Genomic DNA, 26,538 nt, shown 5'->3' with positions numbered 1-26,538 from the left:
TAATCATATCCAAAGAAGTCTTTTGCTAGCCCAAAGTAATACACAGTGAAGCTGGGCAGGTGAGGTTAAAATGTCCACTTGCCAATTATTTGCTGTGAATATTTGCTGAATAATAGGTCTGTTGTGTTGTTCATGCTGTTATAAACATCTTAGAAGGCAAAAATGATTTAGAAGAAATGTCAAAAAAGGAGCCTGTCTCTCTTACCTATAACACTGACAAGCATGTCTTTGCCCTTCTCCACAGCTCCTCCAGCAATCAGTGGAACTATTAATTAACTTGAGAGCAGTCCCTGGCCCATTGCAAGCATGGCAAGATCCATGCAAGAGGGCAGATATGAAGGAAGATACAGGACTCACATTCCAGCAAAGATGTCTACAGAGAGATGTGCTTCCCTCTAAGGAGCCATCAGGTCCCACTGACATTGCTGCCTTCTAAAATGGATGTTCTTCAGCCTGCATCACTCATCCATAGGACACAGCTCTTTTCATACCATCTTCCCCACACAGGGCTAAGGTTCCTATGGAAATACTGTCTGTCTGTCTGTCTGTCTGTCTGTCAGTGTTCCTACCTGTGCCTGTGGTGGGTGTTGAGTCTCAGGTGAGCAACAGGCCACTGTATTAAATGCACTCCCATACCAGTGGTGAGCAATCACAGCACACCAGTTTGGACAACCATGTGTTCTCACTGAGCCCTGTTGCACTGTGCAGTAATTAAAAAGTCATGAGTCCTATTTAAATATAGGGCATTCTGTCCTAAACCTTTGAGTGCCTGTGGGTGTGAGCAGGCTCATTCTCCAAGGATGTTCTCTGGTCTGTGTACATGCACCAGCTTCATCAAAAGGATGTAGGAAATGCCAGATCCAGATATATAGATTCCACTTTAAAAAAAAAAAAAAGAAAAAAGTCAGTCCAGGGATGGCAAAAATTAATAGTAATGAGCTAATTACTATACCAGCTGCCTACAAAGAGGGGTCCTGTAGGCAGACTCCTTCTGCTCATTTGCCTGCTGGTTAAACCACAACTCCAGAAATAATAAAGCAAAACTTTTTTCCCTTTATAAACATCTATCAGCATCACCTTAACATGGCCCACAGCACCAACACTGCCTAGCTTTTAAGTTCTCAGAATGCAGCCAGAATCTCCCCTAGCACATTATAACACATTTTACTGGTTTGAGCAGGGTAGAACACAGCCATCTCCTCAAATGAATGGCTGGTGAGCTCCAGCAGCCCCTGCATGAGGCTGGGCTCACCATCTGTGTTCCTCCACACGTCCGAAGCCCGCTCACAAGTGCCAGCCCTTTGAAAAGCCAGCCTGTTTTTCTGATTGATTCACTTTTTAATGAACTGGGAATGCCTGTGAACTTAAACCCTGACACCTCCACCTCCCTGCCTTCCTAGCCATCCCTGCAGCAATGTACTGATTATATTTCAAGTTATTATGGGATTAATACAGCTGCCCCCGGTGTCTCTTTCCCCTGAACTCCATCAATAAAAGTTGTGTCCTAGTCTTACTCTGGTTAGTTCAGTTTCTTCCTGAATCTCTCCCTGTAACCTGTGACGTGTCAGCAAGGCTGTCTCGTATCAGCCCTTCAAAGCTGCCAACACTGCTGGTGTTTAAAATCTACTTGTGTCACGGCCTTGCATAAGCTTTGTGTATTTAAGAGGACATCTTGAGCTTTGCTATGCACCACATCAGCTCTCTGAGTGGGTAGCACATACTTAGCAGTATTGAAAATAATGAAATAAGATAATCCACCAAAAAACTTGAATAGATTGTGCCAGTGTCAACTTTCTTTGAATACACAGTAGAGCTATAAAAAAGTACTTTATGCAGGCAAGTTCAGCACAAGAAAAAAAATAAGATGGGGGGAGCAAAAGGCCTGTGCGCAGCAGAGTACAGTTTTTCACTGACAGCATTTCTTTATACAGTACAAGTTTTAGGTTTACTTTTCTTGTTTGTTTATAGGTTGGGGGTTCCCCCACCCCCCCAGGAATATTATTTTCTAAAAACATCGTTAAAAATGTAATTTACTGGCTTATTCTTTGGAATGTGTACAGCTGTTTACAAAAGAATTGCCACACAAGCTGCCACCTTTGACTGTGTTGAAGCAGGGAGTGATGTACTTGTTTACAGCTGTGCATCAATTTCACAATATATTTAGTTTTGGTACAAGTTACATATAAAATTCTTACTGAGTTTAATGTTGCAGCAAATAACACATACAGTAAGTGAGTAGGATTTATCACTGGCTGTAATGTCGTTGTACATATTTAAAATATATATGGTAAATGATATATACACATGCACATGCAAACAAAATGGAAATATATTTAGTCTAAGAACTGATGAATTGTGCTTGCTTTCATTATTCTCATCTTGTACATAGGAGAACAGAGATCAAGCACATCCATGCAAAGGATGGCTGTTTGGGATCACATCTGTGAAGCAGCACAGTCACCAAGGAGCAGGTTGGAGAAGAAACAGCACTTTTGTACCCATGGCATGAGACAGGGGGGCCCTCAGGAGTCAGGCACCCACTGTGGTTGGTGGGATATAAACAAACCCCATGGAGAACCAAGATGCTCCCACAAAGCATAAAATATCTCTTCAGGTAAAAAAATCTTCCCCCAAGATGTTTTATTCAAGCTTTTTTCTTAAAGAAGGAAGTGGTAATTTTCTCCTTTAAATTCTGTTTTCTTTTTCTCCCCCCTGTTTGGTCTCTCCCATAAACACAGAGGCCAGAAGGCTATGCTTAAATAATTCATCTACAAATTTGCAATATCTTTTTGAACTATAGCAATTAAACGGAAAATAGAAAAATCAGCTCAGCATCCTGTTTGGATGTAATTAAAGGTATAATCTGTTCCATTTGAATACTTCAGTGCTTACCCTTCTTAAAACAACAAATAAGAATAGTAGCTCATTTGCAATATGCTTTTTTTTTCAAGTCAGCTAAAAAGACTAACTGATGAAGCAAGAATAATAATTTTTAAATGTGGCATAAGCACAAAAATACCAACTACACTTTCAAATGATTGCTGCAGATCTCAAGTGCAATGAGAGTTCAGTAACAAGGGGTATAAGCTTTATGGCAAAACATGAAGTCTTCCACTGTTTGGTATCAGCATCTTGCTATGGCTGATATAATTACCTATCAAATACATCAGTAGAATGAATATCAGACGATATCCAAAAATATGTAAGTGGGATGCATATCAGCTTAGTCTTTTAGGGGCCGTTTGATCTTAACGTTTTTTTCTAAGAATAAAAGACAAATACTGCATTCGTTGCCCCTTTGTTTTCTACAAGCAACTAAAGGTTTTACAGAACAATAAAGTTAGCCTATTAATGGCTGGCTGGTGAGTTTTAGCTGGATTTTTACCCTCCTACTGGACACTTCTTCACTGCTCAAAGAAATTGAAGTCAGGTGTAAAGTTAATATCTGCCTTGTTCATTTATTCATACTGTAAGCAATCAAGATTTCCCCAAATCACAGGGCAATCTCTTGCCTTTCGAGAATTAATATAGGCCCCGTTCTCTCTAACAAAACAACTGGCATAGGTTCAATGGAAGCAGTGATTATTCTGAGAAGTTATGGTGAACCACAGAAGTTGTTAGCGAGAACCTTGCTCATAAGATCCCCTAAGAGGAAAAGTATATGGATATTTCAAAATGTAATTAACAGCATATTCCAACAATGTGAGAAAGAAACATCATCTGGTTTAGCTGCAGAGGAATCTGACTACACAGGGAGAGCTTTGGCTTGTTCAGCAGCCACCACTAGGAGCAAAGGACATGATGGGCAGCAGAGGGGACCCCTCGCCAGAGCTGGGAAAGGTGGCAGGGCAGCTCTGTCTGTGGGGGTTCCTTTCGTGCTGCCCATCTCACTGTGCTTGGCAGCACAGTGCCCTCCTCATGGGCAGCTTCACTGGGGCCAACACCCAACCAGGAAGAACAACCTTTTTCAAAAGTTTCATTTTCTCTCCACTATACTTGCTCAAAAACAATTATTTTGGGGCAGGCATGTCTTAGCCTAACTTTGGCCTTAATGCTGCAGTTTCTAGGACTGTTTTAAGAATATTGTTGAGGGGTTTTGTTTTGATTTTGGTTTTCTAAAGGTATATACATAGCAGCAAATAAAAGCAATTCTAAAAAGCAAAACATTCTCTTTTTAAAACATTTTGATAATTTAAAAAAAAAAAGCAATTTTCAAGCTTTAGCATTTGTAGGCTCAGGTGAATAATGTAGCAGAGAACTGATTTAAGAAGATAAAATGATCACAAAAGTGTAAGAGCAATATTACACACAGAAACAAAATAGCAAAATTGTCTACAAGGTCTCCAGTATGACAGTGAATATGAAAGAACTTTTCATCTTACATTTGCTGAAAGTTAGCACCTATTAAAATTTTCTGCCTTTCCTGGGGTGCATGCTCTGCTGTTTGAAAGCCGAGGCCCTCTTCAGGACCTCAGGGGCCTGAGCCCCCTCAGAGCCTTCCTCAATACTGCCCTTCTTCAGGAGCCTGCAGTGGACAAGCTACAGGTGAGTGGGGTAAAGACAGCCTCTGCTGAGCCACCCCCAACTACCCCCTTATGTCCTATTGCCTCCCCCTCTGAACTATGCAGCCTCCTGCACACATTTCTGTGAGCCTAATGCTAGAACTACTGTGAAAAGAAACACAACAACAGAACTCATTAAAAAATACCCACAGAGGAAGGAAAAAAAAAAAAATCCTCAACACAGTAGCGTCTGTCTGCAGTAAACAGGGCTCTGTTCAGGCCTTGGGCTCAGACATAAGACCACTCTACCAGGGTGAATGAATTACTGTCAGCTGGGCCATTCTCACTTAGGCTTAAACACAGGCATTTTAGCTGCCATTTGCCAGGAGCCAAGAGCTGCTCAGGTGGCATTTGTTATCCATGTGCCACATGACCAGCAAACCTGCAGCAGTGTCCCCAGCAGCAATCACCCACCCCATGGGACACACTGCAGGACCCCAGCCTTCACCCCCACAAGGAACACCTCTCAGAGACAAGAACTGGTGCCTAAATGAAGCAATGCTTATCTCATGCATGCCACAGGTGTGATGTCATCCCCTCTGGCACAGGAACCAGGATGTCTACAGCCTCCACTATACAAAAATGCAGGAACTAAAGTTAACGTGTCGCAGATTTTGTTATAATATGGTGATAATTAAAAAACAAAATTACCACTACAAAGTGAATTCCTCTCTGAGTTCTTACAAGCAAGTTTTTAATTTGCACCAAAAATTTACATTTCAGATTTCAAGTCAACCAGGAATGGTACAAGCTTGGTCAGGGACTCCAGGCTGGTGAGTTCTGCAGGGCCTAGGGGCAGGAGCACTGTGGTTTCCCCAGAATATCACAAACATATAGTTGCCAGCAAACCCCAGGTGTACACAGGTAAGCCCATCAGATTGCTTTAATCTTTCATCCCTTGTATGAGTGTGAAAATAATCACTGTGTCAGATAAACTTCTGCTTTTTATTAAAAAAAAAAAACAAACAAAACAAACCAAACCTGTAAGGTAATTGATTGCTTTCTTCTAGTCTTTTATTAGTTATGATTAAGGAGCTATAGTAGTCCTGTTTACACAGCTCTAACAAGTCAGGACCTGCAGAACGCTATTGGCTCGGGGCCCACAACTTGCTGTCCATTCTCAACAGAATCAATCTGGAGCTGAAAACATCCCCGTAGGAAGTGTACACATCTCTGCTTCTACAGGAACAGAAACAGCAATAACTTCAGGTCCTGTAAGCTGCAAGTTCAACTTACAGAGATGAGCCCTGACTTGTCATCGCTCTCAGCATGTTGGTGATGAGATCAGAGCCCTTCACCAAGGACTCATACTTCCAGCTTGACAAGGGACAGAGGTGGGCATGTTACACCTCATGGTTACTCACCTCTCCAACTGCAGCAAGGAATCGAGAGCTCCTCTGTTTAACATGCAGTCACAGCACTGCCAATCTAAAATGGCTGATCAGTAATACTTTAATTGCAGTTTCATAGAAACAAATTGCTATTTAATTGCAATAAGCTTGTCTGTGGTTTAGGTGGACTGACAATAGGCATACACCTGGTAGTAACAGCAACAAGCAGCAAGGAGGGTTATCTGGTACTGCATGTCCAGGAGTCTCAGGCAGTGCCATCAAACCCAGAACACAATTTCACACTAATTAAATGTAATACCTGAAAAAAAAGTATATACATAAATTTCCTAATCTCAATTTGGTTTTTTATTGTAATAGAGCTGTTCAGAATAGATACTTGCAAAAAGCTGCACACTTCACATACAACTACCAGCAAAATACTTTGAGAAAAGATTTAAATTGAAACGATCTTTTGAAATCACAGAATCAGGTTGGAAAAGACCTCCAAGATCATAGAGTTAAACTGAACACCATCATGTCAACCAGACTGTGGCACTCAGTGCCATGTCCAGTCTTTCCTTAAATACCTCCAGAATCAGTGACTCCACTGCCTTGATAGCAAGGCACACTCTGCTACTGTGTGAGTTTTGGGGTTTTTTAGTATTTACCCTAATGTTAGGTGATGCAAATTTTATTGGTGTTAACTAACAGGGAAAAAGGGAGACAAACTCAGTGTGGTTAATATTCTGAAGATGTGACTTAATTTCATAGGCTTCATTTTGTTAAGACATTCTCATTTTATATTTCATAAGATACTGCATAACCTGTTAAAATATTTAAAGATAAATCATGTAGGACTGAAAAGACAGTATCTTGTTGCAAACAAAATTTGGTTTGGAAAGGCTTAATGTCCCACTGCCTGCCAGGATGCGTAAATCTCATAACTAGACAGCTGGATAGGTAAAAACATTAAACCCATTTAGAGGGCAATCTTTTTACAAAATTGTTTCATTAATAAGAGTGACAATTTATATGATTGAGATGTTTAGATGCAGTATAGACAGAACATTTTATCCAGGTTCATGAGGATGATTTCATATTAGTAATATTTCCTTTGATTGTTTTTTTAACAGCATTCATTTTTGAAAGCGAAGCTCTTACTGAATGATTATTTGACTTTTCAGCAGCACTAAATGCAGAAGTTGTATTTCAGCCTCAGTTCAGCAAATACATGTGATAAATGGTGAACAAGTATGTGTTTTTCTTTACAGAGCTCCTTAAAAAAAAAGTGATTTTTCACATAAGGACAAAACTAAGTGTTTCCAGTAGCCTTCTGCCCACACCTACCATCCCCATTACAGCCTGTTTCATTGTGTGAAATGCCTCTGGTTTCAAGAAAGTGTTTTACCTAAAGCAAGAATACTACTTAAATATGTTCTATTGTATATTCATAGCTCCATTAGTCCTCCTGCAATTTAGCACATCAAAGCAAAGGCTTCATCACTTGCATGTGGATTATGCTAACATGAGTGACATTTGTAATCTTATAGGTCTGCAACTTAAGAAATGCTTTTAAAGCAAGCTATTAAATAGGTAGCTGTGCTTTACAAATGAGTCATATAATAGTTTATTTAAAGCTGTTAATGAACTTCAACCTCTACATGACTAAATGCTATACTACATTTCTTACTAGAAGTTATTAGCCATCTTCTTAGCACTTCTAGGTTATATTGGACAACCAAAAATCTGTACATGTTAAATTTAAACACTGTACCTTGAGTGCTTATACTGAAAGAATATAAAAAGATGTCTACAGTCTCGCTAATACTTGAATTCTATATTCATATGACTTCAAGTGTCTTTTCAAAGATACTGAAGCAGCACAATTTGTAGGACTCTGAAGACTAATGCCAGATCAAAAAGCTTAGAAACTTATTTAAAATACCCACAAAGTGCATTTAATTAAAAGTGATACATAGTGTCAGCCATTTATATTGTGCTTTATATGTTACGCAAGTAGATTTTTGTCTTTATTGTCTGATACTGTATGTTGCTATGTTTTCTTTTCTCTGAAACTGGGCTTCCTCAAGCACTGGCATGGTAAAAGAAAAAATTCAGCAGCCCTCCAATATACTAGACATCATGAAGTAGAATCTGAAACAAAAGTATCTGCTGTTGGATGTTTAGACAGGTAAGTCTATAAATCAGCTTTTTGTGTTACTGGCATCACAACAAAAATAAGTCAAGCTCACTCCGTGACCAAGCAACTGAACAGTGAACAGCTCCCAAAAAACAGAATTAAATAAAATAATGGTGTGTTATGAATGTATTAGCTTCCTATAACAGTAGATTATTTCTTAATACTGATTTGCTTTGGCAAAGGCAATCAGCAAGGAATCAGCAAAGGCAGATTCGTTGCTTGCAGGTTCCTGACTGAGGGCATACATGGACAGACACGTTACTATTGTTGCTAAAAACATGTAATTTTTTTCTCAAAAGTGTTCTGCACAGATCTACCACTGATGGGAAGCTGATGGGAAAAATATGCAAAATGAAGCTGTTCCCTTTGTAAGCTTAGAAGTGGCTCTGTTGCTTTGTGGAGAGGCGTTTTTTGTTTGTTTGCTTTCAGAAAACAGACCATATTTTGAGATCAGCTAGTTCTCAGAAACAGCCTAGAAAACAGGTTTTTCTTTCCTTAACATTATCAGTGTTGAAAAGTTAAAGTCTCTCACCCCAGCAAACACAACTTTATGTTGTTCAGGTCAGAATAGCTATTGTATTCCTTTTCATGAATACTCAATTCTAGTGCTCAGCATGAGGTACAGACCTTTCATTGGCTTTTATTTTTTTTGACCTCTTATGGTATATTCATACCCTCTTATGTTTGCATGCTCAGAGACACAGGCACATCCTTAAAAACAGAAGGAACTGGAAAGAAAGAGACCACAGTACCTCTGTGTGTGCTGTAATTCACTGCAATGGGAATTATCATGTACTTGTTATTACCAGAATTAAGACTCTCCATGAAAAAAAAAATTTTTTTGAAGTAGTACTTGTTATCCTTGCCACAAGTAACATGGTCAAGAAATTTAGCCTAGTCTTTCTTGGCATAAGACAAAAGAAAAAATCCAAACCAAAAATCTACTTTTAAAGGTAATTGACAATTAAGGTAACGACTATGTAAGATGAAGTTGCAGAATGTTTTGAATGTAATTTTTTTAAAAAAAGCAAAGTTTCTAAAACCCATACTCTGTTTTGTTTTACTTTTTATTATTTAAATACACCATACTAGAGCAAATGTCTCTGAAAATATCACAAATAAAAGATTTTTCTTCATTCAGCAAATTAGAAGTAGGTGAAAATTTCTACACAGTAGCTGCTATGAGCCTGATTTTTTTTTTTCTTTTTTTTTGCCATGGGAAGTAGCAACATTAGGACAAAAACACTTACATGCATACATACATTGTATTTTACAGAGATACAATAAAAGTGTTTGTGATAGAGTATCACAAAAGCCACATCTTTATCTCATGTTCAGTTTGATTGAAACACATTTCCTTACAACACTTAAATATACAAAGAGCAAATAGAATGTTGTTAAGGTAAAACACAGGGTACAAACTGGCCAGTGCCCTGCTAATTGTTAATGAGGGTAGAAAGCAGATTTCAATGCTTCTTTTAATTAGCTTCATTAGTCATCTTCCCCACCCACCCCCTCCCCCCCCCCCCCCCAAGATGTCCTCCGGTGGATCTTTTTTCATTTTCTCTACAGTCTCCCATTAGCCCAGGTTCATGGAGTCCTTAATGTTCATATTCAGTCATTTTAATACACCAATAAATGTGGGAAGGGCAATCAAGAATAAAGAAGGTGCAATGGTATGGAGCTGGCATTGATGCTAGCTACAAAGGTGACTTGTCTACTTGGAGACATGGGATCCATCTATGATGAACAAAATTTGAGATGAAGGCACGCATTCTGCATTACTCTGACCTTTTAGCAGACCTGTAAGAAATAAAAATGGGTATCTTAGCTAAATTTGAGATAGGAAACTACAACATGACTGCTTTTGTTTTTCCCTATTCACTAATCTCTTTTTTATTAGACTACTTTCTAACTGTGACTTAAGGCTTTCTACACTGTCCATTCATACTGCTAACGTTTCAACTTTAAATAGCAGAAAGCAAACATTTTCCACAGTTTCACTACTAAAGAAAGCAGACATGAAAAAAAGACTACAACAAGAAATGCGTACTTTCTGGTAACAAATCATACAGTGAATAAGGTGCATTTTCTGGGCCTGTTTGAAAGGGAAGAACCATTATGCCATGCCTTTGAAGAAGCGAGTAATATGATCTTGTAATTGGAAGAAACAGTCTGTAAAGCAAATATGAAGTACAGCCAATATCCTCCCAAGGCAACTTTGGTTAATATGCTGCATTGCACAAGAGCTAAATATAGATATTTCAGGATTCCCCCCCTCTCCCATTTAAATTCCTGATCTGGTTAGTTAATGTAACATAAACATTTTAATATATGAAGTCAAACATGCTTTCATATGGGTGTTAATGAATTATCATAATTAAAAGTGTCTAACAATAAAAATCTAAACTTTCATGGATTATATAGAAATGCTCATCCATAGTCTTCAAATGCAATCTGTTTGCAATTACCAAAATGAAATAATATATATTAGATTTTTATGGCTTTTAAATGACATTTTGTGCTTCCCAGGAAGTTCTTTTCTCACCCTTTCTCTAAGTTACTAAAAGCCTGAGGTCTATTAGTAACTGCAACCCCCCACTTTCAAGCTAATTAAAGTAGTAGAAGCTTGGAGGTTTAATTCCCCAGAGCCGAAGCTCAGTGTGAGAAAGGTAATTTGTCTGTCCAGAACAAAGATTAGGGAGCAGCCAGCAAGCATATTTAATAAATGAGCATCAAATATCTTCTACTATGGACACAGACAACACCAATTATGTAACTACAAGGGAATTGTTGAGTGATATGTAAACTAGAAGATTTTTAAGATCTTCTCTAAGAGATGTAATGTAACTCGTACTTTATTTAAAAGTATAGAAGGTGAAGACAAACATTTGTTACAAACACTGCCAACCAGTGGAAAACGTACACTTTCAGTAGGTGGTAATGCTGTTGCAAACAAGAAATACTACAGGAATTCTACCAGTACAAAAAAAGCAGAGAGAATTCTTGACAATACAGCCCCTTCAAATGAAATAGCACACAGGACATCACAAACTAAGTTTGCACTCGGCAGGCAAGCAGTACCGAGTTTAAAGAAAACAGGGTTTTTTAAACTACAGGGCAAGTGATGGGAAGTTATAATTTACATGTGTGAATTGCCTCAGGGAGGCAAAAGGCAGGAATGGCAAACATCCCTGCCTTTGTCTCCTTAAAAAAAACCTCAAGTTTTTAAACCAAATTAGGCCATGCAACCTTTCCTGCCTGCGCTGGTCACCTGTAAACTGCAGTAAAACAAGAGTTAAGTTCATCACTGTCACCTTCATATGCGTAACAAAATGTGCTTTAATGCTGGGAGTGTCTCAATCTCTTTGGTTAAATAAAAAAAAAAAAAAAACAAACCTGTGGATATTCTACTATCTCTGTAATCTCTAATGATAGAATAACATGGAAAATGATTGATCTGTAATGTTTAATAAAAAGTATCTGTTACAGCCAACTGTGTTACAGTGGAAGAATATTTTAAATCAGCGGCCCTAAAGCATGCAGCTTCTGGGAAAACATCTCTGATGTTAAAATCTTTACACTGTTAAAAAAGCAAAATATAAAACTATTAAAAAAATATAAAATATAAAAAATATATGAAAATATATTATAAAATATAACTCTCTTAGCAACTGCCCCTGTAGCTTCCACTGTTCCAGAAACATGACAAATACATGAATTATCAGCTTATCTCTTTAACTGTTTGTTATCGTGCTCTGCAATTCCCTTAGAACAATTTCTAGAGATATAGTATTATAAAGAAAAAAACCTCTCAAACTTGTGTTCCCTCAACTTCTCCCCAAGAGCTGCTCATGTGCCTCAGCCCTGGCTGCAGCAATGCCACCACCAGTCAGTGACAGGAGCTAACAACAACTGCTCTCACCACTCTTGCATTTAGCTCCCACCAGGTACCTACAGTCACGAGCTCTGCAAGCCCAGTCCCCGTTTTACTTCTCTTTTCCATGTTCTATGCTCTTCATCATGTCTGCTGCTTTTATCGCAACTAAAAAATTTTATGTTTTGCTAAGGCAGAGAAAGAAACTGATAAAACTAAATGACAATTTAGACACCTATTTGAAGTTACATTAAACTTTACATTCATAGAAGACAAGTGGATAAACCACTCTCAGAACGGTAAACCTTTTACTGCAGTGTATAAAGATGAATGGTTTTACCTATATTTTGAAACGGGATACCTATAAATATTCATTTAACTGAATCACTGCTAGCTAGTCTATATTACAGATTTGTTTCATTAAAATTCACAACAGTATAAATCTATGAATCTTTAACTGTATTTGTACTTCCTTGAGAAGAGGCTGCACATTCTCTTCCAATCTTAATTATCTTTGTTCTGCCTAACTATGTAGCATTTTTGTACTCAATTCTCTCATCACCTCAATTGACAAATTAAGTAAATAAAAAAGGTCCATGCTTTATTTTGATGTAATTACAGTCACTGTATAAGACTTGAAAGAATACTTAAAATTAATCAGTAAATTTATGCACAGAAAAAAAAAAGCAAACACAGATATTGAAATGTAGCAATACAACCAGAAGAAAAAAAAAAGTAAAATAAAGAACAGTTTCTATTTTCTCAGACATAGTTCTCCACTGACTAAAAGCACTACAAAATACACTGCACACTACAGAATAGATCAGCCTAGCATTTGTCCCAGATTTTATTTTAATCTTCCGAATTCCTACTTGCAGATAGATGTTATTTTTTGTGATCCTTACAGACATTAATGAAGTTCCTATTGTAAATCTATAAAGAATTACCAACTGAAGTGTGCACTTTTTGTTTCATTGCAATAACTCAGTGCTGTGTGATTGCCTGGGTTAATGATGAAAAAGTCAAATATACTATCAGAGCTGATGGAAAAATCTATCACCAATCTGAAATTAAAATTCATCTGTGGTCAATAAGATTTAATATCCATGCAAGTGGCGCTGTAAAGAGTAAATGAATCAATGTCATCAATACATAATCAGTATGAAATATGATGTGAATAAAATTATGTGCAAGAGTCATACATCCACTCTTTTCTGGACCAGGGTGGAATGAACAGTCTCTTAACTCAAGGTTGACAGTAATTGTTACAAATTAGGCACAGCAGTTATCAAAATGCACTCACTTGCATAGCTTTAGGACTGATTAAGAAGATTAAAATACATCTAAAACTATCTAGTTTCAGAGTTACAAGACAACTGTTGATCCGAAATTTTTTCTTTTTCTTCACTCTATGATCTGTACAATCATTATTTACTCATTTAGCTAGAAACCAAAACTATCAACCACAGAGCTACACAATCTCTAGTTGAGAGAGAAGTTAGTGTCACAGAACAGTACGTAAACAGCACTTTGGTTTTAAAATCTGAGTTATGACACACAAAGCAGGCCAGAAAATACTTCTGAAAGAGTACCCCAGCATGCTTCCTCAACTAAAATCTTAATATATAAATAAAATACATTTAGTCCAGGAACTTTCTCTTCACAAAGCATTTATTTCCATATTAAAGGACCTAGTTTTCCTCCCTCGGGAACCTGCTCTCTTGTAGCCCTTAATTTCAATATTATAAAATAAAATACTTCTCTTTCTTAGAAGTTTGTATTAATGCATGCTCTCCATTTTGCTTTGTACATAAGGAGTTCAACACCTGTATAGATGCACGTGCCCAAACCAAAATAAACTGACTCACCCTCTATGTCATATTTAAAAGGTTACTATTTTCTCCCCAAACCCTGTGCCTAAATAACTTAAGGTAAGTTCAGCTACTTAAAGGTCTCTTTGCAGGGGCAGGGAATGTCCACTATTAGAATGAAAAGAAATTGATCTTCATTTAGCTCTAAGAAAGCTTATTAGTAATTGTGGAGTATTCACCTTCTGGTCTGGCAGTAGTGGATTACTCTGAAGTGAATTCAAATGGCCATTGATGAGAGCTGTAGGTCTATCATGTTCACAAAATAAACTGCCATTGATGTAGTGAAACCGATCTCCGGGGACCAGGCGATTCCGGCAGGTAGAGCATGTAAAACACTGGGAAAGGAAAGAGACAGCAATGAAACTATAGCACAAATTAAGTATGCTGCAGGTTTGAAAATTACACTTCAGAGACTGCAAGTGCAGCTGAGATATGGAGCTGCTTGGTTTCTAGTATCTCCAAATATGGCATTAGTCTTACCTGTTGGGACTATGCAGTACATAACTCAAGCAGAGTTTTACCGATTACGAGGGAACAAAGCTACGCACTAAGCAAAGCTTTATAATAGATACTCCTTCTTCTAGTTATTATTTTGCATTTCATTCATAAGCAGATGCAGTTTTACACTAAAGAGGCATGGCAATACGAATCAGCTGCTAAAAATGAAAGTACACAGAAAAACCCCTCACCTTAAGATGATAGACATTGCCCTGTGCCCTCATGACCAGCTCACTAGCAGGAATGGACTGTCCACAGGCACTGCAAGCACCACTATTTCCAAATAACCTGAAACAGAGGTGATGATCATGAATAATTTAATACACAAGAAGGCTCTAGGCATTTTTGCACATCACTGCCACGGTTTATTACACAACTATTTTAGACTTCTGACCCCTCCATCTTCCAACTTGTTTAGGTTTCATAATACGAAAAAGTTTATTTTTGTGTAACAACTGGTAGCTTCACCTTACCTTGGATGTGGTTACACAGGATTTAATCAGAAATATTGACTTACACCTCTAGAAACACAAACAATTCTGTACTACACACATTTTATCAGATTACTGGGTTCATCATAAAAAAAAAAGATACAATTCATGACTGGAGTTTAAATGCATTGTGTCCTTGAAATTATATGAAGAACTCTTTTGTACTTTAATCATATCTTGAGATATGAGTCATCAAAAGGGTTAAGAGGATTTGATTGTATATCTAAGAAGACATCATGCTCAGTGTATTGAAACTCCAGTAAACCTCCATCAGTGCAGAGTTTCCATTAGAAACTCTCTGCTATCCAGGTTGATATATAATGTGTATGGGTTAACCTTTTCAATCATGGTGTCAACACTTTAGATTTGCCTCTGCTCATCTCTTTCATCCTAACCTTCTCTCTCTCTTGATAATGAAATGCTTGCTCCAACTTCCCTCTATCTGCTCCTGAGTCCACAATTTAGATTACTTCATCTCTGCTAGCAACAAACTGAATGAAATTTCGATTTGAGCAGAAAGTAATTTACCGGGATCTGGACCCATTTGTCATCATATCTCTCTGGGTGTTTGCTGTATCACTGCAGTTTTCCTATGCAATCAAATGAGACCACAACATCTGCCATTGGGGGGGGGGCACACGCAGTGGGGGGAGGGGGGAATAGGCAGAAGAGTGGTGAAGAAAAATATATACATAATTCTTCAAATCCATTTAAAGGCACAATGCATCGATTCAAAATATAATACAGTAATGATTATTGAGTTCTACTTTTACAGGCTGCCTTAGCTAGAATTAGAAAAACCTTTATTTGCTTTTGCACGAGTCTCTAATAGACACAAATATTTATAAAGACTACCACAATTCATTTTGCAGTAAAAAAGGAAATTGAACTAGCTGGCAGGGTCACAGACCCACTTTTCTGTACGATGTAAAACACAGCAATAGGATTTACAAATTAGCGTATTGGTGTCATAATAAATATTAATATTTGCATCTCCTTCCTGTCCAAATAAAGTCATAAAATTCTGTTCATGTCAACCTAGGACACACATTACAACAGAATACCCGTAATCTGAATGATTGCAGTGTGCCTCTGTATAAAAATAATTGCTTTGAATTTTCAGAATCTGAGCTCGCAGAGGAGGCTTGTCATGTTCAAACTACTAATTTGCTGTCGCCACTTTATTGAAAATAGCCTGTAAGTTGTTATTAAATGTATCGACTGAACGACAGAGAGAGTAGTAAAACTGCCCCTTAAGATGGCTTTTAATAGGAAGCTGAGAAACAAATTTTGCAGCAGCATCGATTTGAAGAGTTCAATCAAAACTCCATTTCAAAACTAATTAGTCTGAGATCCACGACACATTGACACGTTCTTGCAGAATCACAGCGGTTACAAAGGGAAAGCTGAACTAATACATCGTCAAGACCTCCCCGCCAAAGGGACTAAACTGCAAACTAAAGGTCCATTATTAGGGCATCTTCCAAACCAGGACCAGTTCAGAATAGGTACATGATATACCGAGGTTACTTCAAAGCATTGCAATATGCACTTTTCTTCCTTCATCATTACTAGGAATGATGTTGGCACAAGAGATGGTGCACGGGAAGGACGGTGAGAGGAGGCAGAAAGGCACTGCTACACTTCTAGAGCAACGATCCAACAATCCAGAGTAAGAAGATGGCAGCAAGGGCATTGCTGCTTAGAAGGGTAAAGATGGACAGATTACATCAGCTGTCCAGGAGAATCTGAACGTGATGAGCTGTCTCTCACAAGCCCCCTCTGCCCCCTGTACAACTGCACCACCCAACTAAAAACACAGCTTTGAGAATGCTGATCTCATTGCACTACTTGTCTTCATTAAGCATTCGTTATACTATTCTCTCTGAACTAGAGTGGTCCCACACCTTGAATGTCTGTGAATTCTAATAATTGGAGTCAAACTAATCCCGAGGCTTTCCACACATCTTAAGTTTTCCCCAGGCGTGCTCCCAGAACAACTCTACTTTGGAAAGCCACTTCAACTGAATCTTCTGTTAAAATTCCTAAAAATTACTTACAAACTCAGAATGCCTTTCTGCTGCTTATTATTATTTACCAAGAAAATTAAACTTATTTTTCCATCTCTACTGTTATGAATGGTTTTGTTCTGTAATGCCATTAATAGGAAGAAGTTTTATCTTTTAAAAAAAAAATGTTATTTCTCCTTACCAGCAAAGGAAGTCTTCCACATTAACTATTCTTTACTGAAAAAGTTGTTTTGCATGGTTTCTGGGAAGCTGGAGAGCTAATTATCTAACCAGGGGGACTGTCCAGGACAGTATTTGATTTAAAAGGCTTGAGGCTTTAGGTGCTCAATTAAGTAGCTATCGGTCTCAGACTGGACTTTAATGGGCTCTTTTCTCTTTAACTGCAGCAATGGGTAGAGATACCCCAGGTCAGGCTAATTAAAGCCAGGGGACTCTTTAATTGTGATGACAGAATTGGTTTCAGTTTCCTCTTTGGGTCCTCAGTCCAAGAAGGTCATTAATATTTCAACATTTGGGCAATGCAATCAATCACAAACATCAAGAGGTTCCCTTTACGGACGAGGCAGCTCTTCTACACTTAGCAGCATTTTACTGAGCCACCTTAAATTAACTACTGTGTGGTTCCAACGCAGCATTCCACACACCCCCAAATGCTACTAGTTTTTTTTGTTTTTTTTTTTTGCCGATGGGGTTTTTTTCAGAACTTTCTGTAGGAGAGTGGGAATGAAAGGAGCAAGCAATCTTCTCAACCCAGTTTCCCCATCTTGCTGCTCAAAATTCAGAATCAGCAGAAACACATCTCTAGCAACTTGTACTAACAAAGTAAGGTTCCACTGCTTTCAAAATCGTGGAGATAGATTTAAGCACTCTGATTCTTGCATGACATGGTGTACATTTGTGTCCACATACATATATCCAAGCCGTAGCAAAGAGAAATGCACATCCAGACCTACTGATCCAGAAAGAATCAGTGTTTTTGTACATTCCCCACACTTAATCTAAATTCTGCACCAGCTATATTAAATGTAACAAAGAAAGGAAACACAGAAATTATGCCTGAAGCCAAGTCCATTAAAGGTACTTCAGAATAACTAGAGACCAAGCACCTTAAAAGCACCAGAAGCTATTGATACTTAAAAGGGGGGCTGTGCATAATGGCAAGTGCTGCATTAGAGAAGAGGAAGAAAAAAAAGGGAAAAAAAAAAACCAGCCAAATTACGCTTGGTTAATTCAGAGTAACAGATCTGCCCCCAAGTGAATTGGAGGCCTTGAATTAATTCTGTTATGACAAATCAAGATAAACGTTCCCCCTAAATTGCATGCGATTTAATTAATTTTTGAGATCCTGTTTTTTTTTTTTTTTCCTAGCTAATAGTTCACATGCTCCTGTGCTGTCATTGTGCTTGAGTGGGCAGACTTCAAAGTGATATTAAATAACCAACTATTAGATTTACCTAGCACGTCCTATTGGAAAAGTGCCATTTAATTACCTAGCCTGTTCAATTAAAGGGACAGCATTCCCTGAATATAGCAGCTTGCCGCTGATTACCAGGGAAATGAACTGGCTGCCCGGCGGCCCCCTCCCCGGAGCGGCCTCACTGCGGCTCCGGCCGCCCCCGCCCCGGGGCTGCGCCCCCGCTGCGCGGAGCGGAGCGGCCCCGGGAGGGGCGCCGGGCGCTGCCCTTCTAAAAGGCGCCCGGGCTGTCTTCCCCTCTCCCCCTTCCCCACCACTCCCTGCTCTCTCTTAGAGGCCAATTTTGTTAATTAAATGTTTTGTTTGCGACGCGGCTCTCATTCATTTCGGACACGTCATTCCGAGCAGATCTAAGCCAGCGACCAGATCTCATTAGATAAAACCCATCAGAACTAAGAGAAAATGGAGGAGACACTAATTAAAGCTTTTAATTGTGCGGATTCGCTGCCACGCTGCTGCTTTATCTGGCATCTCAAGGTTGGGAGGGCTGCGCTCCGCTCCTCTCCCTGAGCGCGCTGCTCGCCGTGGGGAGGGAGGAGAACGGACCGGGGTTTTCACCTCCCTCTTTTCCCAGGAACCTTGGCCTTCAATGAAAGCTGCAGCTGGAGCTCTACGGCCAATTTGTTTTCGGGATTTGGTGGGGGGAGAGGGAGGGAAAGGGGAGCGTTGTGTTGTTTAAACAACAAAAAACCCCACATACAGCCTGAGACAGCTAAAAAGCTGATTAATAAATGGCCCTGTGGTCTCGGCCCGAAGGAGTCGAGTCCCTTTCGCCTGGCGCCTGCCGGGCCAATCAATCCTCTCTCCCGTTTTGCCAGTGGTGTCCAGCGGGCCCCGCATCTCCGGCCGAGAACTGTGCCCGTGGCTCTTGCCTGGGGAAGAGAACGCGCCACCACAAAAGCCCGCCGGAAAACCAAGAGGGGAGAAGGATGGTAGAGAGGAACCGGAGAGACTCGCTGTCAGACTGGCATTGCCTCACAACCAAATGTCACCATTTCGATGCTACAAGGGCGAGGGCTTAGCGCGTGCCAGCGTGACCCACGAGGTAGCCTGCAAAGTCCATTTCCAGCAGGAAAGCTCCAAGTTAACTCAGCCCGGGCAGCGCCAGGCCATCCTACCCCACCTTGAGTGTACAGTGTCCGGTTCAAGTTTCAGCAAGCATCTGTCAGAGTTATTTTTGCAAGTCAAATTACAGAGATGTAAAGAGAAGTCAGGCGACCGGACAAGGAGATCAATTCAAACACCTCATCTGATAAAAGCATCCTATTCATAATTGCCTACATTAAAATAAACGAGTATTAATTTTTGGCAACACAAAACCAGAGGACTGCGATAAGCTTGCCTGAACTTGCCTCTGGGACACAGTGGACGCATCTTCTCTTTTTAATTAGTAGCAATCAGACATGAGGGTTTGTTTGATGGTGTTGGTCGAGTGATGAATCTGTACTATTCAATGCATCTTAACAGTAGTGTCAATTTTCCCACTTCAAACAAGACTCTTTCCCTAACACTGTTCTGCTCTATTTAATTATTATTCTGCCAGACTTAGGCTTGCTGCTTAGGATGATGACCAAAAAGCACCATTGTGCACCCACAGTGTGCTGACTTTTTTACCATTTCTCTCTAAAAATACCTCTGAAACTAGCAAAGCTAAGGCTTCAATTCCTTGGACGTAGCAGAGGACCCACTTAACGTACTGAACTACATGAAGCCACCGCCACGTACCAGGTCAGAGACTGCACTATCAGAGTAACCAAATCTTAACTCCATCTTCTTAACTAGGACGTCCCTGTGCACAATCTGCATCTCATCAAACCAGAGTTTTACAACATAACCAAACTTCTAACATTTGATGGCTGCTTTTGGTAGGGTTTTTTTTTTCTTCAGAAATGAAAAAAAGTGGAGCATCTTGGCCATCAGAAAGAAGGGAAAGCCTGGGTTAACTCTTGACATTTACTATTAATGAGGAGCCAGAAGCATTTAAACAGAACACAATTTGTTTTAACTAAGCTTTTCTGTGATGCTGAGAAGGTATGGGGCTTTTTTGTTGTTTTTTTTAATTACTGAATGTTGAAACAGAACACCTCCTTGAAGCATTCATGTGCATCAGTCTATCAAACCATTTACTCAAATTAAATGTGTAATCCTTCAAAATGCCTCCTTTTAAATTAATGAGTTTAAGTAGCTTGAGTTCACCTGAAAAGATCGTACGGGCACCTGACCTCATGAATTCTATTAATTATATTGGAAACTTGTTGGAAGGGATACTCTGCATAATCTTACTGTACCCCAACAGATGTGAGATTAGTGAGGCTTAGTTCCCCCTACCCAAATCTATGGCTTTTAAAGCAAAGAGCTTCAAAAGAGGAAGAGATAAGAAATAAAGGGCAAGAGCATATACCTCCTTTGCTATCTCCTGTATTGTCTACACTGGAAGTTAAGAGAAATATCAGTTCAAAGCTTCTCTGTAACAATGCTGAGACAAACATCATACCACTGGTTTTTTTTGCTCTAAGTAGAATCCATGGCCCTCCAACTGATGGTTAATCAGCTCTTTCACAAGGAGAACAGAGAATGAGTCATTCTGTTTCCACTCAAAGGAGTTTAAAGGTGCTTATGTAAATATCATAATTAATCAGATACTAAAGGCAGGCATTTCATTATTTAGCACCTCTGCCACAGCCTTATTTAAGCCCTACGATTTTAACATTTACTGTTCAGATATGCACACTTCTCCTTCAACACTACAACAAAGCAGATTAATTTAGCCTCTCTGATTGCTGTTTATTTTTAGTTAGGACTTGTTTTGTGCTGACAAACCACTTTAAAGTTACAGTCGTCGTTCAGCCCCCCGCCCCCCCCAACTCTTTCCTCCACTTGGCAGTCGCAACTCGCCCTGGGCTAGGTGCTAACATCCGCACCCGCACGTCTCTCCCTCCTAATGAAGGAGCCATCCTGCGCCAGCCCACCCCTCTGCCCTGCAGACACCCACCACGAGAAATAAAGGCGGGAGAGGAAAAGAAAAATGAAGGAGGGAAGGGGGAGAGCTGTCTTCACCAGCCTGGCCGTCGCCTCACCTGATGTAGTCGTTTCTGCAGAGAATCATCCCGCTCTTGGTGTAGCAGGAGGTGCCGATGTCCCCCAGCTGGGCCTGGCAGCAGGAGCACTTGAGGCAGCGGCTGTGCCAGTAGCTGTCCATGGCGTAGAGCAGGAAGCGGTCGGCGATCTTCCCCCCGCAGCCGGCGCACCTCTTCCAGGAGAGGGAGCCCGCCGAGACCGGGGGCGGCTGCGCGCTGCCGCCGGGGTTCACCATGGCCTGCGCGGAGAGAGGGGCGGGTCAGGGCCGGGCCGGGCCGGGCCGAGCGGGGCCAGCGCCGAGCCGAGCCGGGCCGGGCCGGGCCGGGCCGGGCCGGGCCGGGCCGAGCCGAGCCGAGCCGGGCCGGGCCGGGCGGGGCCGAGCCGAGCCGGGCCGGGCCGGGCCGGGCCAGCGCCGAGCGGGCCGGGCCGGGCGGGGCCAGCGCCGAGCCGAGCCGAGCCGGGCCGGGCCGGGCCGGGCCGGGCCGGGCCGAGCCGAGCCGAGCCGGGCCGGGCCGGGCCGCGGGCAGGGGCGCGGCCGCGCAGCTGGCGGGAGCGGCGGGCGCGGGGCGAGCGCAGCCGCCGCCCCCCCGCTCCGGGCTTGTGCAGCTGCAGCTCACAAGTCAGGAACAGTCCCGGGGTTTGTTTTGCTTATGAAAAAAAGTGTGTGAAGAGTGGAGGGGGAGAAAAAAAAAGTTGTGAAACTGGTTTTTCAGTCTAGGAGAGGCTCTGCAGGCTCGGGGCGGTAACGAGGGGCTCGGACTGGCCCTCGAGGCCTTGAGATTTTATTTTCTGTAGTTTAATTTTGGAGAACTAGAAACACCCCGATAAAACACTCCAGATTGAGGACACTGGCCCGAATAATAGATCATTGAACTTTAGGACGCCTGTTAACTTCCTACACAAACATACTCAACTTTTGTCTCGCTAATCTGCCCTTGATCAGCAGTTTAAATGCTAAAGCTTTGTTACTAAAAAAAAAAAAAAAAAAGAAAAAAAAAAAAGTTTACCGACCCTAGGAAAGCAGTAGAGTAATGAAGTGCATCGCTCCGGCTGCGGTTACTCCGGCCGCCCCCGAAACTGCTTCTAAGGGCATTTTTCACTTTCTAATAAATGCTTTATGCAAGCAGGACAACCCAGAGATAATATAGGAATCAATTCATAAAGCTTACTCTAAACCGATTAATTTGTTGCCTTCAATCCAGGGTCCAATAAACTCCCGGTGCTCCTCTAGTCACTTATACTATAAAAAGATCAAGTTATTTACTGCCAATTAAGCAGCATGTTTTGTCTTTGTCCTTTGTAAGCCGTATGTGCTCATGCCGAGGCATCTGGCTATCTGCTAAGGACCTTCAGACTGATACGTCCAGAGCAGCGAGGACGAACTTTTTCTGACACTGGCCCAACTCGGCTGCAGGAGGAGAACTGAGGCCGATTTAAACACACATTTCCTCAGAAAGAGTACCTGGAGGTATGTCCAGTGACCGCACAATAAACCAGGAGAACTGCACCAATTAAGCTGTAACAAAAACCCCGAGACTTTGGAAAGAAAACCACTCTAAAAGCCATTAGCATTGCATTTATCCGAACGCATCGTGTACCTTTATGTAAATTGATTTCTGATGCATTTGTTCAAGGAATTGCCTTTTGTTACAGTTTCCAGCTACAGCCTAATGAATCTGCATTTCCTGCTCCGAGTCTTTAAACCGTTTTCCTATGCTTTAAATCACTTCGGATTTCTTAAAAGAAAGAAAAAGGCTCCATGCCACCACCTTAACCTGTCTTTGTCGAAGACAAATATGTATAAATATAAAATGGGAAACGTTACACTGAGAAAACCATCCAGTAACCCCATTAAGCTAAAGCTCTTAAGGACAAGCAATACCTTAATGCTGATTAAATCTAAAAAGATGAATCAAGAGGACTGACCAGAAAGTGACTCCCTTGATAACTAAGGACGGGCCCTCATCAAGTTTCATTTAGAGTTGGGGGGGGGGAAAGCTTTTAACTTAAATAGGCTTACTCTAGTAATTACAGAGCCAAGCAATTTTGGTCCTGGGATAGGAGTCAGTGAAATAGAAAGCAGAGCTAGAAGCTAGAGGCAAAATACCCCCCTTTTAACAGCGTCTCTGGCGCTTTTTTAATGGAGACCAAGGGAGGGACAAGCGGAGAGCTGGAAATTTGTAGCACAAAAATGGATGCTTAATTCACGTCTTGGTTTTAATTAGGTGATTCACCGATTTTCTCCTGGACTGAAACAAAAGACTGTGTGTGGGGCAGGAAGGGAACCGGAGAGGAGAGAAATAGAGAGCTCACTTTGATCTTTTCTGCCACTGTTTCAGAACAGTGTTTACTACAGGGGAAGCGGGTGCCCCAGCCTCCCCCCACCCACCACCTCCCCCCCGTCCCCTCCATTCACAGCCGAGGCAGGGAGAGCCCTTTCCCGGCGGCAGCTGGGAAGGGGGGCAAGGGAAGGCGCTCCGGCGGCGGCCGCCAGGCTTTGTACGGGGGCCGCGACAATGCCCGGGGTCCGCGGCGCCCCGCTCCGCACCCCTCCGCCCGGCGGGCAGCGGGACGGCGGCGGGCGGGCACCGCGCACACGAACGCTGCGAGACACGGGAGCGACCGGCACTTCTTACCTGCTTCCCCTCTATATTGCAAAAGGCCGGGGAGCGCCGCTCGGGGTGCCTGAGGAGGTCTTCTCGCAAAGAAATAAGCACAGCGCTCGCCCTCTCGCCGGCTGGAGGGAGCCCTCCGCCCGGCAAGGGGCAGCCCAGGCTGGAAAAATATAGATATTGCTATGAGAGGCGTCTGCCCGGGTCCTTCCTCCAGCTCCCGCTTCCCGGGAGGGGAGCTGCAGAGCTCGGTCCCCGCCGCTGAGCCGCACACGCAGGGCGCCGCCGCCGCTCGATGCTGCAATCGCCGGGCAAGTTTGGCAATGTGGCTTCACTTTGTGCCGCTTCCCCCCGCTCCCCCACCTCCGCCCCCTCTCCGGGCTGCGGCGGCTCCCGAGCCTCCCGCGGCGCGGAGCCGGCCGGCCGCGGCCCGCCGGAGCGCCTCGGCGGAGCGGGCGGGAGCCAGCGAGTTTGAGCGGGGCCGGGCGCGGAGCTGCTGCCGGGATCCTGCGGCGGCGGCGCTGGCGGGGCGCGGGGGCGGCCCTTGTGCCCGTCTAAGCGTGAGGCTGCAAGTGCGTGTGTGCCCGCACGGTGCGCGTGTGCCCGCTGCCCTCACACATGTGTTACTGACAGAGCAGAATCCCAACTACACTCCGGCTCGGCGCGCTCGTCAGCCCGCCGCAGCCAATCCGCCCCCGGCTTGTTCAGGCGGAATAATAAAACCTGCCAATCCCCGGGAAGACAAAGGAATGAGTGAGAGGGGAGGAAAAAAAAAAAAAAAAAAAAAAAAAAAAAAAAAAAAAAAAGAGAGAGAGAGGAAGGGAGGGGGCGAAGAGGAGGAGGAGGGGAATGGAGAGGAAGGAGGGAGTCAGGTGGGCAGCGCTGGCCGCGCCGTCCGCCCGGCGCTGAGGGGAGGCGCGCGGCCGTGAGGGCAGCGTCCATCCCGCCTCGCCCCGCCCGCCAGCTCCCGGCCGCCAGTTGAGAAACTTGGCGGCGAGGGGTCAGCCCGGCTGTCCCCGAGGGCAGGCCCGCTCCGCCCGGGGAGCGATGTCCGTCGGAGCCCTTCCCGGCCGCGGGGCGCTTCCCCCGCCACCGCGGCCCTGCCGGGCTGGGGAGGCGCCGAGGGGAGGCGCGGCCGCAGCAGCCGCTGCTTGCCGCCGTCGTGGCGCCCCCCGCTGCCGCGTCCGGCCCCGGTGCCCGAGCCCTGTGCTGGGATCCCGCGCTGGGGCGGGAGAGGCGGCGACGAGCCGTGCCCGGCTCGCCCGGCGGGCAGAGGGGCCGCGTCGAGCCGCCGAGTGTCACACGTTCCTGCGGGAGCTGCGCTGCGGGACTCGGGCGGGCACGGCCCGCGGTGGCCGCCCCAGCGGAGGGTTCAGTGGGTTAAGCAGCCGCGGTCGGCGGCACCGCTCGTCAGCAGGGCAGACAGTTGCAGTTCTCAGGGAGAAGCCCTCGGATGCCCCCAGATTTGCCGGGGATGACGGCAAATCCGAAGAAGTAATGTTCAGTGGAGACGCTTAAAACGATGAAAAACCCACTACGTATTAACTGCGTGCCTGTGAGGCCTAAGTGCAGCACACAGGATAAGCACAGCCGCGAATCGCTGGGGCACACCCCGGAATAACAAAGTGCTCCGAAATGCGGGCGCTGTCCGCGGCGCCGCTCCGTGCCCGGCACAGGGGACTCGCACCCCGCTGTCACCCGCGCGCACGGCCGCGCTCCGTTCGCGGCGGCGGAGCCCCCGCAGTGGCACATTGCCGGCATCTGCTAAAGGACAGAGAAACTTCGTAGCAGTTTCTCGATTCCAGACCGCTGACGTAAGCAGCAGCCAATGCAGCGCTCGCCGGACGGCAGCAGCGCCCGGGCCCCGCTCGGTGGGAGCCGCGGGCAGGGCAGGGCGGCCCCGTTCGCTGTCTCGTCGAGTACGCGGTGATGGCAGCGTGACCGAGCTACGAGTTCATGAGCCCCCGCGATGTCCGAGACAACAAAATTAAACCTGCCCCTGCCAGCGGCTCCCGTAGACGCGGTGCCCCGCACAGGTACAGGGAACTTCCCGGGAGCCCCTCTGAGGAGCGGGCGGCCGGCGCAGGAGCGCTGCCCGCCCGCCCGGGGACAGGCCGGCGCCGAGCCCGGCCGGCGGGCGCAGCCCAGGTGTGCGTTGGCCACATCGCCACCTGCGGGTCTCCCGCCGCCCTGCAGCCCGGCCCGGCTGGGCACGGAGCCCGGCGCCAGCAGTCACTTAGAATTGGAAGGAAAATCGCCTGCCTGGGAGAAATGTACTTGGGAAAGCGCAGGATAGCGAAGATACATTTTGATTCTAAATATATAGAAAATAAAATATCGACATTTGAATGGCACCACAGGTATGATTTAAACACGGGAGAAAATTCTATTTCTATGTTTCTCCATAGACTGGGATATGTTGAGAGTCTGCTTAAAGCAGACTTGGGGAACTCATGGAAAGCTTCCACAGGGAAAGGGGAGAGGACCAGTGTTATGGTTAAATTTTTTTAGCAT

General features: G+C 43.5%; 1 protein-coding gene and 1 long non-coding RNA gene across 5 annotated transcripts in view; one reads left to right on the top strand and one right to left on the bottom strand.

The window, feature by feature from the left end:
• LOC110468626 (uncharacterized) overlaps nucleotides 1-6,413 on the top strand; it is a 386,804-nt gene extending 380,391 nt beyond the window's left edge. For both annotated transcript variants that reach the window (XR_004148613.2, XR_004148612.2), the window contains 3 exons: nucleotides 245-514; nucleotides 2,390-2,614; nucleotides 5,286-6,413. This is a non-coding gene — a long non-coding RNA (uncharacterized LOC110468626). The remainder of the gene's footprint in view (nucleotides 1-244; nucleotides 515-2,389; nucleotides 2,615-5,285) is intronic.
• LMO4 (LIM domain only 4) overlaps nucleotides 1-24,389 on the bottom strand; it is a 28,245-nt gene extending 3,856 nt beyond the window's left edge. Inside the window, exons 1-5 of one of the 3 annotated variants that reach the window (XM_021526677.2) lie at nucleotides 24,049-24,384; nucleotides 21,412-21,650; nucleotides 14,531-14,627; nucleotides 14,021-14,176; nucleotides 9,143-9,896 (exon numbers count right to left, since the gene is read on the bottom strand). In XM_021526677.2, coding sequence (XP_021382352.1) covers nucleotides 9,888-9,896; nucleotides 14,021-14,176; nucleotides 14,531-14,627; nucleotides 21,412-21,647 — 498 coding nt within the window. In that variant the 5' untranslated portion in view covers nucleotides 21,648-21,650; nucleotides 24,049-24,384 and the 3' untranslated portion in view covers nucleotides 9,143-9,887. Of the gene's footprint in view, nucleotides 1-9,142; nucleotides 9,897-12,549; nucleotides 14,177-14,530; nucleotides 14,628-21,411; nucleotides 21,651-24,048 lie in introns of those variants that run through there. The other 2 variants (XM_077785433.1, XM_021526668.2) reach the window with 2 other exon arrangements.
• Nucleotides 24,390-26,538: the final 2,149 nt, after the last annotated feature.

Source organism: Lonchura striata, chromosome 9 (genome assembly GCF_046129695.1).
Source record: "Lonchura striata isolate bLonStr1 chromosome 9, bLonStr1.mat, whole genome shotgun sequence".
Classification (NCBI taxonomy): Eukaryota; Metazoa; Chordata; class Aves; order Passeriformes; family Estrildidae; genus Lonchura; species Lonchura striata.
The sequence above is the reverse complement of the archived record's forward strand: the minus strand, read 5'-3'. Positions and strand labels throughout refer to the sequence as shown.